General features: G+C 34.9%; 2 protein-coding genes and 1 pseudogene across 2 annotated transcripts; 1 reads left to right on the top strand and 2 right to left on the bottom strand.

The window, feature by feature from the left end:
• Window positions 1–2,246: 2,246 nt before the first annotated feature.
• Window positions 2,247–3,693, bottom strand: LOC116146556 (mitotic-spindle organizing protein 1B-like). Its single transcript, XM_031431977.1, has 2 exons — window positions 3,370–3,693; window positions 2,247–2,700 (listed from the first exon to the last, which is right to left on the bottom strand). Exon 2 carries the CDS (start codon window positions 2,696–2,698, stop codon window positions 2,486–2,488), a length of 213 nt encoding a protein of 70 aa, XP_031287837.1. The 5' UTR covers window positions 2,699–2,700; window positions 3,370–3,693; the 3' UTR covers window positions 2,247–2,485.
• Window positions 3,694–6,799: 3,106 nt separating this feature from the next.
• On the top strand, window positions 6,800–9,565 carry LOC116146563 (serine carboxypeptidase-like 45). Its single transcript, XM_031431986.1, has 10 exons — window positions 6,800–7,133; window positions 7,217–7,318; window positions 7,400–7,495; window positions 7,616–7,708; window positions 7,815–7,885; window positions 7,977–8,258; window positions 8,380–8,504; window positions 8,765–8,857; window positions 8,971–9,088; window positions 9,193–9,565. The coding sequence occupies exons 1-10, from the start codon at window positions 6,896–6,898 to the stop codon at window positions 9,340–9,342; spliced, it is 1,368 nt and encodes a 455-aa protein (XP_031287846.1). The 5' UTR covers window positions 6,800–6,895; the 3' UTR covers window positions 9,343–9,565.
• Window positions 9,566–14,643: 5,078 nt separating this feature from the next.
• On the bottom strand, window positions 14,644–17,424 carry LOC116146581 (annotated as a pseudogene).
• Window positions 17,425–18,788: the final 1,364 nt, after the last annotated feature.

Below are 18,788 nucleotides of genomic sequence, written 5' to 3'. Positions count from 1 at the left end.
CTGAATACTCATAATTTAAATTAATCTTATTTTCAATACTTTTATAAAGTAGAAAACACCACCATAGAGCACAGACGAGAACATCTTAAAAACTGGAGTATAATCAACTAAAAGATATATAAGTCCAAATAAGTAGATTTGGTATAAGGTTTTTCAACTTGAAAAACTCAAGAGTATAATCAAAATACATATAATTATTGAAACTATAATGATAACAATTTGGAAGACACATTAGTGAAAGTTGAGTTATTGATAACAATTTAAATTGGTTTGTCATAAATAAGTATATATATGCTTAATATAAAACCACAAAAAATTGTACTAAAGTTTCATTAAATTTTATAAATAAACAGTTATCATATTGGCAAAAAAATGAGATATTTAAATGAATAGTAACATAATTTTTACCTAATATGTTAGTCCCGCACCATAAATTGAAATATCGTAGTTTGCAGAACTAGTAACATGGCAAATATGCTTTCTAGAGAAACAGTTATCGCCCACCCTTGTAAAGATCTTTATGGGTTGTGTTAATGCATGATATCAACTAATTGCTATGTTTGAACTAAGAGTATATGTCCCCATGCACAAAGAGGTTGTAGCCTCCATATTGTTTGAAATAAAAGGCACACTGCTAAGCCCTAAACCCTAAATTCTAAATCTCGAGTTTTATTTTGAAGATTGTAATCTTAACATGAAACATATAACCCAATATTGTAATCTTAACATGAAACATATAACCCAATAAATAGTTGTATGATTCATAAGCTGGGATTCTTTGGTGAAGCAACTCAGGGTCCATAAGTTGGCAGTCCATTCTTCTAGCTTTGTGCTACACTCACTAGAATGGCATCTTTGAGGCACCACAGATAAAAATTGCCATTCCTTCAATTTACATGTTTGTTATTTTGCAATCATATATATATATATATATATATATATATAATAGGTTTAACAAATGCTGGATACCAAAGAAAATACCACTCAAAAAGGGTCAAGCAGAGAGCAATAGTTTTGACTACAGGATTAACAGCATAACTCAGTCCAACATATCAGAGCAGCTAAATCACAATCAGACCATCATTCTTGGAGAAATCTCTATCATCCAAATCATAATTTAGAGAAAGCAATCTGAAAATTTTATATTTCTAAATGTTTATCCTTCTGTAAGAGATGAGACTAATACATGGAAAGAAATGAGACAGAAATACTCTTATTACACATTATATGTTAAAGCAGCTTCTTCAGCTTCCAGGTAATGATTCCACAACAATCAAGAAGCTCGGACTATATATGTCTATGCTCCAAATCTATGCACACACAAGGCAAGTACATCAAGATTCCTGGGATCTAGAATAACCTGATTCCATGTTTACTAAACACCAATAAGTTTTGACCACCAATTTGTAGTAACATAAGCAGCACTAAAATAATTATGGCTTCAATTTTCAGAGACTGTACTTTATTGGAAAGTTAAGATTGAGTTTCGCATAATGGAGGACTATGATAGGCAACATTGCTGATCCTAGTTAATCAAATAACAAGCGAAAAGAGAAAACAAGAAAAGAAGTCCTCCTAATCAGATCTCCAATGTGAAGAAATTAAATATGCCAGGAGATTTCCCTTACCTGAGAAGCATCTAATCTGGCTTTGAGTATCTTCTTTCATCTTGATGGAATTAAATACCAACACAGACGCCACCAACCAGCTCTTAAACCATGAAATTTGAGCATGCCAACAGGATACTACAACAGTAAATGGCTAGAGGCTTATTGACTAAAATTTCATTCTAAGAGAGCAGTATTAGATCTCATACAAAATGAAATCGCGTGATCCCAAAAATTTATTTCTTACAGGTTTCCAAAGTGATCCATTGGTGCTTTCTTACTGCAGTTAAATGAGTTAACTTATTTATTTAACAGAAGTTCCATAAATTGACATTTTAATTTCAACACAAAGTCAAATAATAGTTTAGTATATGTGATTATGATGATTCTTCCTGATTTTCACTCAAACATTATTGTCTTCCAAGCTAGCATAAACACAGTTTTAGTTATTTGATATCTGTAAAACATGTTTTTAGTCATAGACTATAGGAGAATCAGTTACCAATAAATCAAGTGCACTATGAGTACTATATTCTTAACAGTCAACTGTACGAATATTCATGAGTATGATGTAAAATATTTCATCATCTAATCCAGACAGTTCCAAAATGATGCAACATCACACCGCAAAAATTGACATAAAAAATTAAACAAGCAAACCCAAGCTTCATTCATAGCAACAAAAACTAAACAAAACTCAAAATAGAGAATACAATAACACAGATTAAACAAAGACACAACAGAATAGAACAAGGTAGTGATGCAGACAAAATCGAGGGTTGTAGAAACTGTACAAGCAGGATAGACTGCAACTCATGACAATAGTTCCTTCTCACTATTTAAAGTTATTAGATAATACCACAAACCCATTTAAGTTACTATGATGGAGCAGTAGGAATCGTGGATGAGGGAGAGGGTTCTCGTCGGAGTTCCTTAACCACAGCAGCCAGAGCCTCAGGGTTCAGACCCAAGTCACAAAGGGCAATGAGAATTGAGAGGGTGTGACGATCAAGCCCCGTATCAAGAATGTTGGACATGTGAAACGCAAGGTCAAGGGATTCTCGGGCAGTTCGTGCAGCCTCTGGATCCATATCTAGGTACCACAAAAAAATTATGCTTTCTTGAAAACATTAGCGCAAATTGACCTACCTCACAAAATGAAACTTAAAATATAACTAAATTACACATACAACAATGTGTTCAACAACTCACAGCGCCAGATGAAAAATGGGAAAAAAAAACACAAAAATTCAGATGAATACACAGTATCTTTTAGTATGTATTCTCACTCACCAAGTGGATTAAAACATGTCGATTGAATAAAAACTAGAAGATTCTCATAATGATAAGATTCCACAAAACAACACGAGCAGAAATTGATACAAAGAACAGCATAGAAAAAACAGGAAAAAATAATAGAAAACTTTCTTCAGAGTTTCAACCCATTTGCACAAAATCACAAAAGTAGTTTCAAATTCTAGCAATCACCAGAAAATATTCGCAAAATTAAAATTATTGAATTGAACCACAATCCCATAGATAGTTTCAACACATTTGCACGTAAAAAATAGGAAACCCACAAAGCATCAAATACTAAAAGCCACAAAAACCTATGCAAACGGAGAAATAATTTCTATGGGACATTTAATCAAGCAAAATGCTGTGCATCAAAAAAACTTTGCCAATATCATATACAATCACGCGTTTTAACCTTGTTATGATGATAGAGAATCGCAACGGTGGAAATGAAAAACTCTCGTACCTTGATTCGAATTTGACAGAACGGCGGTGACGACGAGAGAGCAGAGATTGAAATGGGGAGAAGCAAGGGAAAGAGAGGTAAGAGTTACCGGGTCGGGCTCCAGTGGCCGTTGAAGCCCAAAAGTTTCCTCTTGAATTCTACTTGGTTGGCTCGATTTTGAATTGCAAGTTACATAAATCCTGGGTTTTCTTTTTCACTAGAATCATGTTAGCGATGTTTATGTACAAATTTATTATTAGGTGATTTAAATTAAAATTTTATTGGAAAAAGTTGAATAAATATATGTAAAAAATAGTTTGTATATACACCATTTCATATGTTCACAAATCCTTTACCAAAGTTGAAATATGTAACTGGTAATTCTATAAAGTATCACATCCTTTTGATGATGAAATGAATGTAAAATATGAAAAGTAATATGGAATTTGTCATTTTCAGTTTGAATAATGCTTTAGTATTTTGCACATACAAATCATTGGTGTTAAAATCATGTATCAACAAATAGATTATTAAATTAGATTATATACTTTTGCTCAACAAGAATATTTCAAAAAGAGTGGTCAAAATGGGACAAAGCGTGGCCTAAAGATGTGATAAAGGCCCAAAAGGCAAAAGCATCTCATGGGTCATAATCTACAAAAGATCAAGACTTAAATCATGATGATCCAATCCTCCAATAGCCAAGCACCATGTTACTGCTCACCAAGGGTGTTCAAAAAAACTGGTTGGAACCGGAACCGACGGGTATTCAGGATTTGGTTCCGATTCCTACCGAAACCGGCTGTCAACGGACAGGTTCTGGTTTTAAATTTTTAGAATCTTTATTGTGCGATTCTGGTTCTGATTCCTATAGTTAAGAACTGGAACAGGAATCGGGAACTGAGATTAATATAAAATAAAATTAAAGAGTAGGGGGGTTAATAAAAACTTTCGTAGAAAAAGTAATGTAAGTACATTTATATTTATATTTCATAACATTTAAAGTAAGTTGGTTTGACTTTTGAGAATATATCTTTACAAAGTAATGGAGTTTCTAATTTTGAATTTTGAATTTATAATTTGTAATTTTATTTTTATTATAAAGTGCCAGGTGGGGGAGTATTTGTAAGTTTTTAAGAGGTTTTTTGCCATTTTAAAAACTTTAGGGGGTCATTGTAATTTTATAGGGTACCTAGAACCAGAACCGGAACCATTGTTATAGGTTCTGGTTCTGGGTACTTAGGAACTGGAATAGTCGGTTCTGGTTCTGGGTACTTAGGAACTAGAATAGTCGGTTTTGGTTCTGGTTCCAAATTACAAGGAACTGTCAGTTCCAATTCCGATTTTTTTAAAAAATACAGGGTACCCAGAACCAAAGACCCCTACTACTCACCATCTCTATAAGGATATTAATCAATAAATGTATTTATACTCTTCAACCTTCGTAACTATCAAGTTCAGTCACCATGACATTAAGAATGGAAAGCTACACTACATCCAATCATATTGTAACCAGCCAACATTTGGAATTTGAAGCCATTAAAAATGTAACATACAGTCTAAAAATCCCTCCATTATTTTACACCCAAGACTATATTATAGAGAATAGAATGGGAACCATGTGGTCAACGCACTCAATTTCTATTAGTATTACACTATACTCCGAGTTTCTACATAAAACAAGTTACTCAAATTATTAACTTAAATATCGGAAAGGAGGTCATGCTAACAACTCAACTCACGACATTTTTTTATATTTAATATTTGGTTTCTATAGCTATAAAAAAATTAGAGCTTCATAGAGTGCGGTTGAGATTGCTGTAGCTTAATAGTTAATCACTTAATTTTTTAGCTTGATTATAATTAAGTTAGGACAATAAAAGTGTTTGGTAAATAATTGTTAAAATTAATTAAGTTTCAAGCTTATAAAAGAATTTAAAATAATTTTTCTGCCCCTTAACATTTTTTTTTCCTCATTNAGGGAACTTTTTCACGCATTTGGAAGTCAAATCATGTATTAGGTTTTTCTCCTCTTCTCTGTAAATGCGTTTTGTAACTTGGGTTAGGGTTTCATATTCATTCTGGTTCTTCTCTGTGTGAATTTTTCTAGAGGCTTATTTTGAGGGCAGGGTGTTCCTTAAAGGGTATAGAGTACTCTAGTGGTTATTGAGATTTGCAGGATAAAGGGAAGTGAATGAGTGTGTGAATGTGTTGTTGACAGTGAAGGAGATTTGTCTGTAATCTGTAATCTTTGAAGTGATTAATCCTAGTGCAGTGACTTCCATATTCTGGAGCTCAACGTGGATGTAACTTGTTCTATATTGAACAAGTGAACCACGATATATTGTGTGTTGTGTGTTGTGTGATTTCTTGTTCTTGCGTTTGATTTGATCTGAGATTAATTTGGTGGTTTGAGTAATTAGGATTGATTTACAACAGAAGTGTTGAGTCAAACTAGTCATTCCGACACAAGTTCGTGATCATAGTCACCATGCATTATCTTCCAGCAAATTACTCATAAGTCATAATCAATGCCGTGAATCATGCACTTGACGAAGACCATCAATCATGTCTTTCTCTTCATAATTAAAACTCTTTATTTACTTATACTATCTGCGATTTATATGCATTTAAATATTATCCATTACATTTGTTTGCTCCTTAAGGAAGGTGCTGTGAACATTCGGCGTAAAGACATGTGATTTGTGGTCACCACCCACTGGAGTCCAGTACAGTGATCGGTGCTATGTTTTTGGACTTTTACGTGGAAAGTTATTTGCACCAAACTTTACTCCTATCAAACATATCTTCTGTGTGTTGCGTGGAAAACCTTCTGCCACAAGCTGCAATGTTGACTAAACAGACTGAAAATGACTAATCTTTTGTCAAGTTTATGTATGAAAATACTCTTCCATATAAAATATCCTTGGTATTTAGTATATGATTAATTGAGAACCTCCTGATATTATTGCAATTGGTTTCCGAATCTTCATTGAACCTTGTCACAGAGACAGAGGGACCCTTTTTCTATTGTATGTTTTAACTTTAACTCACAGATAAAGCCATTGCTCATTGGCTTCCGCTCAGTGTTTTCAAAACTTCGAAAAAGTAAAAGTAAATTTCTTTCTGAATAATAAAGACATTTTAAAACAAAAAGAAAGTTGCTACTTAGCTGTAAAGTATGTAGCTAAATTTCTAAGTACATTCTTCAAGATTATTTAATATTCAGAAGCTTGGCATGTAGTGAATCAAATTGATAATCAAAGCTCAGTTTACACCTTAATCTCAAGTCACCATGCTGCATTGAGAACTTGAAAAGAATCATTTGTTATCTGTTACTGTGAGACTGTAAATTTTCTCTCTCTATTTCTGGGCCCATTGGAAATCATATTCAAAGATCAAAATGGCAATGATTGACTCACGAGTGCCGTATGGATAATGCACAACAACCATTTTATAATCACATTTTGTATTAACAAAAGCCATACCTTCTAAAATTTTCATTGAAATCTCCTCAAGAACCCCTAAACTCAAGCTGCATATCATAATGCGGCCTCTGCAATGGATACTCATCTTCTCAATCTGTGCAACTCTTTTTTTGACAACAAAAGCCGGCCCTGGGGCTGATAAAATCACTAGTTTGCCTGGTCAACCACAGGTCACTTTTCAGCAATATTCAGGATACATAACCATAGATGAGAAGCAAAAGAGAGCTCTTTTTTACTACTTTGTTGAAGCAGAAACAGACCCAGCTTCAAAGCCACTCGTTCTTTGGTTAAATGGAGGTAAATTTCCATTGATGATTCTGCATCACAAAGGGAACAATTTTAACTAAATGGCTTAAATAAAAAAATTCTGGGTTTTGTAGGGCCTGGTTGTTCTTCCATTGGAGCTGGAGCTTTCGTGGAGCATGGTCCTTTTAGGCCAAGTGGAGACGTGTTGCTCAAAAATGAATATAGTTGGAACAGAGGTGCTAAACATTTAACAAGTAAACACAGAGTGGAATAGTTTTAACTTAATTTACTTACATGAGTTCCTCTTTTTTGTTCAGGAGCAAATATGTTATACCTGGAATCACCTGCCGGGGTTGGCTTCTCCTATTCAGCAAATAAATCTTTCTACTCATTTATCAACGATGAGATCACAGGTTTCTCTTTTTCTTTAAACATTTTGTTTTGCTCAATCCATACACAGAAATTTGAAAATTTTCTTTTGTTTCTGTGATATTTTGCCCTGATAGCATTACAATTTAACAATTATTTTTAAGCACGAGATAATCTTGCCTTCCTGGAAAATTGGTTCAAGAAATTCCCAGAGTACAGAAATAGAGATTTTTTCATCACTGGGGAGAGTTATGCCGGTAATTTGAACGCATTTAGTACATTTTTTTTTTTCTTTTGTTACTGAATTGACTATAAAAGTTTAGTTAGAAAGGAAAAGTTTCAGATACTTCGTTTTCTTATTAGGCCACTATGTCCCACAACTAGCACGACTCGTAATTCAATCCAACATGAAGTCCAATTTCAAGGGAATAGCAGTAAGTGAAGAGAAAAGTTTTGAAAGAAGAATAAATTATTTATTTGCATTAATTTGATTAAGAAAATAAGCTCAAACATTTGATTTTGCAGATAGGGAATCCCCTTTTGGATTTTGATACTGATTTCAACTCAAGGGCTGTGTACATTTGGTCTCATGGACTGATATCAGATTCTACTTTTGAAATGTTCACTTCAGTGTGTAACTACTCTCAAATTAGTAGAGAGATGCAAAATGGAACTCTTACCACTGTTTGTTCTGAAGTTATAAGAGAAGTTTCAAGAGAAGTCAGCAGATCTATTAATGCTTATGATATTACTATCGACGTTTGTTTATCGCCAATTTCTGCACAGTCTCAGCTTCTGAATAAAATGGTGAATCTTGAACTCACTCTAGTTTACATTTCTTTTTATTCCACAACTATCAATATCTTTTGAAACTCTGCTTTAAATACTTATTGATGTTTGGGGTAACAATATGAATTCTAAATTACAGCTGCAAGCAGAAAAATTAGATGTTTGTGTGGAAGATGAAACAGATAAATACTTGAACCGAAAAGATGTACAGGCAGCTTTGCGTGCTCAGCTTGTTGGAGTTACCGAATGGACATTTTGTAGCGAGTAAGGTTTATTTAAGTAAATAGCATTGCAAATATTTTAGTCACATCAATATTGCAGTGACTTAGGATGGTAGGCTTAGTAATTGTATACTGCAATTGTTTTTTTTTTATCCAAACACATTTTATAATTTCAGGACTTGTTCATGATGTCATTTAAAATTTCCAGACTATATGTGCTGCAGGAAAGCAAAGATGATTCAATTAGTTTTTTTACTGATTTAGATTTACTCTTATATTTCAACTTGTGTCTCTTATCAACAGTGTGATCAAATATGATGTGCAAAACCTAGAAGTACCTACCATTCATATTCTGGGAACACTTGCCAAATCTGGCATCAGGGTCTTGGTTTACAGGTGCAGCAAGAACAATTTTCATAAATTTTTCCATAATTTATATTTCCGACACCATATATATATATATATGTAAGATCCTTGTGGTAGTAACATAAAACTTTAAATTTCTTCAGTGGGGATCAGGATTCAGTTATCCCATTAATCGGAACCCGGAAATTAGTGAATGAATTGGCAAAGGAGTTGGGACTGAAAACAACTGTGCCTTATAGAGCTTGGTTTGAGGGAAGACAGGTTAGTCAATTTGCACAACCATATGATTCAACATGAATCACACTGTTAAATACTCAAAGTTGAAACCAACATCCAACAATTTTTTTTGGCCTACTTTTATCCAGGTTGCTGGATGGACACAAGTATACGGCGATATCTTATCGTTTGCTACAATTAGAGGAGCATCTCATGAAGCTCCATTTTCACAGCCTGAGAGGTCACTTGTTCTGTTTAACGGATTTCTGGCAGGAAACCCACTGCCAGAAGAAGCATAAAGGTCTAGTGACCAAATTCATGAATAATCAATGGTGAGATTATAATTAATGCCAGTAATTGTTGTAAGAAAAACATATTGTCATTTTCATTTTTGTTACCTTCTGAAGCAAAAATTGTGACCACTGGAAGAGATAACCATTCTCTTAACTAGGTAGTTGTTTCAGTTCTTGGTCTGAGGAAGTAACAGCTATTGATTGCTGGAAGTATTTCCCTCAATCTTCAGGATATTATCTTTTGAGTGTTTTAAAAAAAAAAAAAACCTCAAAAATTCAAACACTATTATTCTCCCCCAAACTAATTTTGAAACTACTCCACAAAAATGCTAATGGAGAGGAGTAAATTTTCAACTAAGTAAAATTGTACATAAAATGTATTTTTAGTAATTTAACATGAATATAACCTTTAAATTTTTGAACATAAACATAAAATTAATAAAATTCACCTTTCAGCTGAAGCATCAATTATTAATAAACAACAGCCTTTCATAAACAACATATATATAGCCAAAGCCATAGAATTCAAATCATCATTTCCTTCAAACATTTTTTTCTTCTTAAAATCCGAAGTGATTCTTNAATAATATATCTAGAGCCCAACATTTCTTCTCAAGGATGAATTATTTTGATCCCTCATCTATGCCTTGAAGAATTGTCACCCTTTTCGTTTTGAAAGCTAGCAGCATACCCCCAAACGTTGGTTTTCATCCATTTGAATCATAAGTTTGCCAACTTCAAATATAAAAATACTAAATTTACCCCTATTAATATAATTAAAATCCAAAATTAAACAATTAATATAAATTAATCGAACAAAGACTAATTAGAGAATCAATTAACTAAATAAAATTTATTAATGAAAATACTTAAATTAAGGAAAAAAAAAAAAACACAAAATCAAAACTCATTCATCTATCGTCAGTTAGGGGTGAGCATGGGTAGCGGGTAGAACCGGAACCGGGGGTAAGAACCGGGACCGGAACCGGAACCGGAACCGGAACCTACCTAGAACCTGTACTGTGCGGTTCCGGTTCTTGCATGCTAAGAACCAGAACCGGAATCGGAACCGGAACCTGTAAAAAGGGTACCCTGTTTGGAACCTGTAGGGGGTACCCGGTTTGGAACCTGTTTTGAAACCTGTTTAGAACCTGTTTGGAACCTGTTTTGGAACCTATTTGGAACCTGTTTTGGAACCTGTTTTTGGAACTTGTTTAGAANTGAAAAAAGCCACGTGCTCAAGGGTCCTAGTTGATAACTCAACAACCATATACAATCATTATATGTCATTTGTATCCCAGTGACTCGACCAGTCATTTTATTTCATTTTTGTTTACTTAATTCTAGCTGGACAATCATTTGTTACTTTTAACCTAGGCAGCACGGTCAAATATTCCATAACGTACCACATCAGTCATAACTATGAGCTTGAGCCAAAACATTTTCTCAATTGTTAAACCTTTGTAGAAGTTATTTTTTTCTTGAATAAAATGGCTAAAAACTGAAGGTTGGAGACATTTAGAAAAGTGACATTACTAAACTTAACAATAAACCTTTTGTAATTAAAAATAATTTCAATTTTCAAAATACAAAACATTTTAGTATTTGGGATGTGTTTGTTTTAGTATTTTAGATAGTATTTTTAAAAAAGTAAGAATTGGGTGGTAATAAGTAATAACGAGATAAGATTTAAAAATTTGACAAAAACACTTCCTATGTTTGTTAATTTACTAAACATCCTGTAATAAAAATATTAAAATTACAAAAACAACCCCCACTCCACCCGTTAAATACTGACAGCTAGCCACCACCATCAGAGAGTGGCCGGAGTCGCCGTATCAACGTACGACCAGCTGGATCTGGTCGATTATGCACCGAGATGACCGTGTTTGTTCATCAAAGACGGCCAAATATATGGTTGTCGTTGATGGTTAACGTCGTCATTGACGACTAGTTACTATCAAAGATCTAGTCGTCAATGACCAGATCTTGGTAAAAAATATCAAATCCACGATGGATCTAGTTGAAAAAGGCTATATTGATGTAATACCGGCCAAATCTAGTCGGTAGTGCGCTATTATATCAGATTCTGGCCACCTTTCGATGGAGGTAGTCAGAATCTGTAAATGTGTATGGATGAGAGTATTTTTATTAATTTTTAAATTTTTTTTGAGAGTCTTTAGTTAAATTAATAAATTTGATGAGTTTAAAAAAGTTGAATAAAAGATAAAAGTACTTTTTAGAATAGAAAAATGTACGTGTATTTGAAAATGATAGGAATAGGACAGGCACCCGAAATCATATATTAATAATATTATGTGTTTTTTTCTGTAAAATATCTTGAAGAAAAGGTTGGCTTCAAGTCAACGCTATAATTCCATTCTTAGTTTCCGCAAAACCTGGTGCTAGTCCTTGCATTTAAATGAGGATTAGGTACCACAGGCTTCTATAAATTTGCCTAAGTAACTGCAGAAATCATATATTAGCAATATTATGTGTTTTTTTACTGTAAAATATCTTGAAGAAAAGGTTGGCTGCAAGTCAACGCTATAATTCCATTCTTAGTTTCTGCAAAACCTAGTGCTAGTCCTTGTATTTAAATAAGGATTAGGTACCACAGGCTTTTATAAATTTGCCTAAGTAACTGCAGTTTCACTTACAGACTAATAAAACATGATGAGAATTGAGTCATGGATAATCATCACTACAATCTGTGCAACTCTGTTCCAGTCCTTTTTAACAACCAAATCTGTCCCTGAAGCTCATAAAATCATCAATTTACCGTACATGATTATAATTTCTTAATTATAAACATTAATTGTAAATTTATGGTTAATTACTTAATAATTATACATTCTATTATAAACATATTACATACTTAATTAAATGATTACATTAATTAATTATAATATTACATTATATTAAACCTAACCAAATAGTATATTTGTTAGGGTGTATTTGTAAACTTTTAAGTATTTTTGTCATTTTTAAAACTAAGGGGGTAATAATTTTTTATAGGGTACCCTGGAAAGGAACCGAACTTGCATTTAGATTTCGGTTCCTTGAATTGAAAACCTACACGTGCGGTTCCGTTCCGATTCCGGTTCTAGTTCTGGTTCTCCCAGAAAATGGGGTATCCGATCGCTCACCCCCTAAAAATGGGACTCACTCATCCATTTTACATAACATTATGATATGTTGGAACTTGGAATTCAGAGTTAATTTCATTAGCTCCTCTAACTGAATAAAATTTAGTTTTGGTATCATATTTGGATTCAGTTGCCATTTTAAGGCAACAGGGAGCCAATTTTTATTTATTCCCTACTCATGGTACAATATTTATGTATCGTATACTGTATTAATCCATCAATATTATTATGTTAGGGTAATGTTTTTAATCTATCGAGGAAATAATATTTAATTTTAGAATTATTTATTTTCGTGTATGTTACCAAGGGTAAAAAATACAAGGCATTTCTTTAAGCAAGAGTCATGAAGTGAAAACAGCTAGGAAGTAAAGGCACGATGCCGAGACAATAGGTTACAGGTATCTTCATGAGACCTCAAAACGCCCAATTTCCTCACACTAACATCTGATTGATAAGTTCTAAGAATGGCCTGTTAAACCCAATAAATCCTGCAAAATATTCTTCCATTCCCCATCTTAGCTGTCTTTACAAAATTGTGGATATAACCCTTCTCTTACAACCACAAGTTGTTGAAATTGTTGTCAATCTCAGAAACCTTAACCAGATATACTATGCACTATACCGCATATTGGATGTCTGTTATGTACCCCAAAAGAGAAAGAAAGTTCCATGGATATCGCAACTGTAACATGAAGCATCACATGCATCACAATGGCATGACTGACTTACACGACATAGAATCGTAGATCATCTACGCTGACCTCCTTTTGTCCTTTCTCTTTCTTCTAAAAGCTTCCCTTGCCAGTTTCTTCTTCCTTTCCTGCAACTCCAGTATCCTCTCTTCAATACTGTTTCGAGCAACAGCCTCACAATCTTCACGTTCTCCTTTTGACCAATACGGTGTACCCTGTCCATAGCCTGTTCCTCAACTGCTGTTTCCACCATGGCTCCAACAAGAAGACTCGAGAAGCGCTGCAAGGTTGATACCCCACCTGAAGCCTTAAGACTCGCCAGCAAAACAGTTGTCCACCTGTTTCTGGAACTCTAACCCTTCGATTACTTCACTCTCCTTCTTGCATTCATTGACCATCTAGGCGTAGAACTTGAACCAGCTGCTTTTAATGGCTCTTCAAGCAATATCAACATTTTACGGAATTGTGAAAATCAACCGACTTTATGAAGTGTTTTGGTTCCTTAGTGCAAGGAGTACTTAATAGAGTGGACCTTTTGAAGGTGAATTTCTAGAAGAAGAGTTTCAGTATTGTCAGTGTCATATGATTCTGGGGGTGAAGAGAACAGGTCAGATTGTGATAAAGGATGCGACAAGGGGGCAGCAGGGTTTTGTGTCTGTATGGTTTTTAGGATGCAGATCGGCAAAAGATGTGAGCACAACATGTAATTACAATGTCAGCAGGGAGAGATGCAATTGGAAGTCACAAATCTTCACCATCTTGTAGCACTGCAACCAGCTTTTTCAGCAAGTCTGGGTTATTGAACTCTGCTTGAAATCAAATTCAGGTTGAAGTACACACGTCATATGCCCTGCGAATATGGTACCAAAGATAATTTGCAAAGCTGTCCACACATGACAACTTTTCCAGTAAAAACCCCAAGGAGTCTACACATTACAAAGAAATAATGCGGTAGATAACTACTACAACCATTGATTGGCAGTACTACGCAAAATTTGCTGCCTACATTGACCAATAATGCTTTTGTCATGTGCTCATCTAGCCTGTATTAGCACAAGCTTACTCTTAAAGTTCTAAGATGGCACTGCTGCAGTTGCTGCCATCGCCTCTTAATGGGAACCAAGGTATATATACGAACAAAATATATCAATATACCACCAAATTTTGACCTATAAACAAAACAAAAAAAGATGGCTAAAACAATCTCAAGCAATTCAAAACGTAAAAAAAAAGGCTAAGTATAGAATAGGATAAATTGCTCATATTTAGACAGAAACTAGATGAAACCTCATAGTACCTGACTAAATTAGTTTTTAAATGGCAAATTAAAAGTTGCAGAAGAGACTGTCTTCCGGGTAAAATTGATGAACTGAAAGGTGAGCTATGCAAACCATTAAGAAAAAGGGCATTAAGCTTGAATAATTCTCTAATACCTTCGATGTTGTTGGAGGAGTATTGATCTCAGTCTAGTGGCACAAAGCCAAGTTTGTACAGATCTGACGAAGTCGTAAACTATACTAAGAACAGTTGAATAGTTGCGCATTAGACTACCATCACTTATATACTCCGGGACAACACCTTGGCCATTCTTTCCATCTCATCATACAATTCACGTTCTTCCCCAGAAAGTTCAACATAACAAGTTTCTACATTTTTCGGTGGCAATCCATCAAACCCTTGTCTTTTGTTTCCCTTAAGAAATGGTTGACATTAACCTGAAAGAATAATATGTTGTCATTTATAAACAAGGGAAAATAAACACAAAGGCTAAGAAGTACATGCTAGACGGTAAAATTCAATCAGTTGTAGAAAAAGGGCAATAAAGAAAAGAAAATTAAATGTGATAACCGCCTGAAATTAATTCCTAAAATGTACTAAACTGTAATCAAACCTCCAAAAATGTTTAAATATGACGGTTGAGGAAAGATTCAATGAGATAATCAGAAACCATGAAACAAAGACATGGCTGTAAATAATCCATCGCTGTAATATATCCATCGAGAGAGAGTGCAAAAAGTTTCTCCAGACCATAGCCTTTAGGATGGTAAAAGAAAAATTCTCTATACCCCTCAGATAATGTTAGATGGCAAAGGTGGGGAAGAATTGCATAGCTCTAAACAATATATTTTACAACACTTCAGAATATACCAATTTATTTATCTAACAGGGAACCATAGTGTTTTATCTAGTAATCCCATATATCACTCCATTTTATCTATTTAGCATCTTAGAGGAAAAGGTACGCATACACAGTGCAATTTGTTGTGAGGTGAAACAGATACGAATTCAAATATCACTCTATAGATTGTATGTATGTTTGTTCACAACTGAGAGGGTGGGTTTGATTATTAGAAAACTTACTATTTTAAATATGGCTTTTATGGCAAATGGTTATATTATTATGGGGAAGACAGAATACTTTGTGGTAACAGATAGTGGTTTAGAAGCATGGGGAAGAGAGCATAACGGGGTTTGAGAAAGCTAGGTATTGGAGATGAGCTTGTGGAAGACCGTTATAGGAGGTTCATAGACAACACAATCATCTGTAATCAAATTGTCAATAACAATGCAGAAGGGAAATTATCATCAAAATAAAAAACAGCTCAGCTTGATGGAACATAAACCAAGTATACAAAAGTTCAAACCGTAGAAGCATGATTCACAACCCAGAATCAATTTGTAACTACACCGAAGAACACAATGAATGATGGAACATTACCTGCAGACGTGAGAGCCCCTCCTTACTACCCTGTTTGAGAGGACGTTGTACTAATCTTTGCCAATAGCTCTTAATAGTAAATGGCTGAAACCGTAGAAAAGCCATTATGAGAACAAATCAGTGAGCCATTCTGGATAGGTGTACCAGTAACGGCCCACCTCCTCTTAGCATTCAAATTAGTGACTGCCTGGCTTTTTGAGCATTGCATTCTTAATCAGTGCCTCATCCAAATAACTCGCCACCACTCAATCTTCTTCACAGGAATCCAACCAAGAATTTTCAGTAGCCAGAGTACTAAATAGTTGTCACACCTACATCATACTCTTTAGCTCCTCATGTCTTTAGTTCTATCCCCATAGTACATATAGTCTTCAGCTTCCCAGGGATAGTGTGCTCTTCTAGCTGTGTTTCCGAGTCGAAAACACCGAAGAGGGCACACAACAAATGTCATCTTTTACCTGAAACTCTGAAGACTTATCAAAAAACTCACAGACTTTCCTTTAGCATCACCACAATAGAGTTATTCTCCATTTATTCACTTTTTCCCCCTTCCAGTACCCTTTTACTCACCTACCCCTCTTACGTTTCTTAGCACTTGAAGCACATAGCCCTCACCTTCTCACCAATTTCCTCAACTTCAGTTACATCTAAACTATAGCATCTCCTGAACAACTAACACACCAGTACATTTATCAAAAGCAATCAAAGAAAGCAAATGAGAGTCTTACCCAACCCCATATCATCGGCAAGAATACCACCGCGTAAAGGCTCAGGCCGATATCAGTGCATAATTAGTCAATCTTTAAAAATCTTCCATCTTTCTCTCCCAAAAGGCGGTAAGTCCTCAGAATTCTCCCTATGAACCATCCACCCCAACCCTCCTTCTGGTGCAAAAAGCTCGACGCTTATAACCTCCTTTGGCGGATCCATAGCCACCATTTTGGCCTTCTTCTTCACATTCTTATCAACCAACTTGAATACTCCATCCACACCCTTATACACCTTCACTTCCATCTTCTCCTTCACCACCGCCGCCTCCGACAACCCGAAAGACACATCATTATCACAAATTAACTGCAACCCACCACGATAATCTCATCCTTAACAACATCAAACATCTCCAATCTAGTAAAATATGAACTTGACAAGGAATTTTATACCTACTACCACCACCACGAGAATTAGGAACATACCTTCAACATGAATCATTCGAGCATCATCAGCGGAGATAGAACAGAAGCCACAGCGTTCAATGTGACCCACTTGAAGGTTCCGTATTGAGGACTTTGATAGCGTTTGAGTCTAAGGGTTCAAGGGTTGGCGAACCGACCCACCATTTCGCGGCCGCTGATAGTGCCAGAGTAGTGCTGGAGGCCGACATGTTGGCGATAACGAAGCCGAGCATATAAGATTCGTTGGGGATTGGGAGAGTTGGTCGGGGTCGGGGTCTTGGTCGTGGTCTTGCCATTGGTCGAGAGTCATGAGAGGCAATCGGGTCTTGATCTTGGAGGTCTTGTTTAAGTTCCATGAATGGTGGGGTTTTGGCTGTGACGAGCGAGCGTCTGTTTATATAAAAGTGGATTTAGCGTTGGATGTTAACAAGAGACAGAGAGCAGCGGACGGTTTGATTTTTGATTGAGTTTGAATGGAACAAAAGGCGGGTTTGGATGAGAAAACCGTTCTCAGACCTACACACCAAGCCCTCATTACATGTGGCTCCAACCAGCCACCTTGGGTTAGGCCTCTCCTGGGGTTGATTTTCAATGGTTAGTCTGGGTTTTATTTTTATTATTAATTAATATTATTTTTATTAAAATATATTTTTTTATTATCTACTGTTATGTGTATGACATTGTTTTATATGAACTATTAGGTTTTCTCGAACTTTTTAAAACCTTTATGTATTATTTAAACCCTCTTAATTATTAAAATTCTCCTGTTTGTAAGGTTTTCGATTTTTATGCCTAAAAATCAGAGTGACGTTAGCCTAGTTCAGAAAGCACCGATCGATTTAGAAGACTTTGCACCATCCAGGACGCCACAATGCTCTATGACAGACGAATATGGTTGTCATCAACTTAGTAGATCGGTTTCGTCTATAAGTAAGGGAGGATAGCCACATGTCTAAGCCCTGATAATTTGAGGATATTTCTTAATTATTTGTCAATGGGAGGCAAGAAAGGACTTGCACGGTACCTACTCACTTGCAGATTTATAAGGATCACCTTGAATTCCTCTACTATAATAAGGACCCCCTCTCATGTTCAAGATTCTGATACTGAACCTCATTCTGTTATATTTTTTTATTTTTTGAGCAAGTTACCTACGAAAAGACAGACTTGATATTCTCTCTGAATACTCATTATTGTACATCTGTTTGCTGTTCGCTATACGCGGTCTTTGTAATCTCTCATATATAAAGAACAGGGACATATGATTCACTTTAGCATCTGAACCACTTTAAAAATCATATCTCTCATTTATTATTCAATCTTTATATCTAATTTAATTATCCACATGTAATTTCTAAGAATGCCTTAGCACTTTACACTGCAAGTCATTTGTCAAAATCACATATAAACATTGATAGTTTCAAAAAATAAGTGTGCTAACATTAAACAATCCCATAAGAGGTGAATGATAAAACCCCTTATCGGATGTTTTCAATAATTTTTGAAATCCTTGAGTGTGTTTGATCGGGGTCATATAGATATAGGATTAATCTTCATTTTTTTTGTAATATTCCATTATTGGTTTATAAGTAATAAATATTACATGTATTTATTACAAATAGTGTTACTGTTGGTAATAGGGGATAATATGTACCTTCCCTCTAAGTGTTATTAAAAGGTTACTAGGTAATCTGATTTTTATACTTATTTTATCTTTAAT

The sequence above is a fragment of the Pistacia vera genome, unplaced genomic scaffold (genome assembly GCF_008641045.1).
Source record: "Pistacia vera cultivar Batoury unplaced genomic scaffold, PisVer_v2 Contig479, whole genome shotgun sequence".
Taxonomy (NCBI): Eukaryota; Viridiplantae; Streptophyta; class Magnoliopsida; order Sapindales; family Anacardiaceae; genus Pistacia; species Pistacia vera.
Note: the sequence above shows the minus strand (reverse complement) of the source record. Positions and strands in the feature narration are given on the sequence as shown.

What these genes read in the sequence shown, in the direction of transcription:
- LOC116146556 (XM_031431977.1), bottom strand. Translation starts at nt 2,698, where the DNA reads ATGGATCCAGAGGCTGCACGAACTGCCCGAGAATCCCTTGACCTTGCG.
- LOC116146563 (XM_031431986.1), top strand. Translation starts at nt 6,896, where the DNA reads ATGCGGCCTCTGCAATGGATACTCATCTTCTCAATCTGTGCAACTCTT. An exon ending in CACTGGGGAGAGTTATGCCG is followed by an intron (nt 7,709 to 7,814) that starts GTAATTTGAACG and finishes TTTTCTTATTAG; the next exon opens with GCCACTATGTCCCACAACTA. An exon ending in CTTGGTTTGAGGGAAGACAG is followed by an intron (nt 9,089 to 9,192) that starts GTTAGTCAATTT and finishes ACTTTTATCCAG; the next exon opens with GTTGCTGGATGGACACAAGT.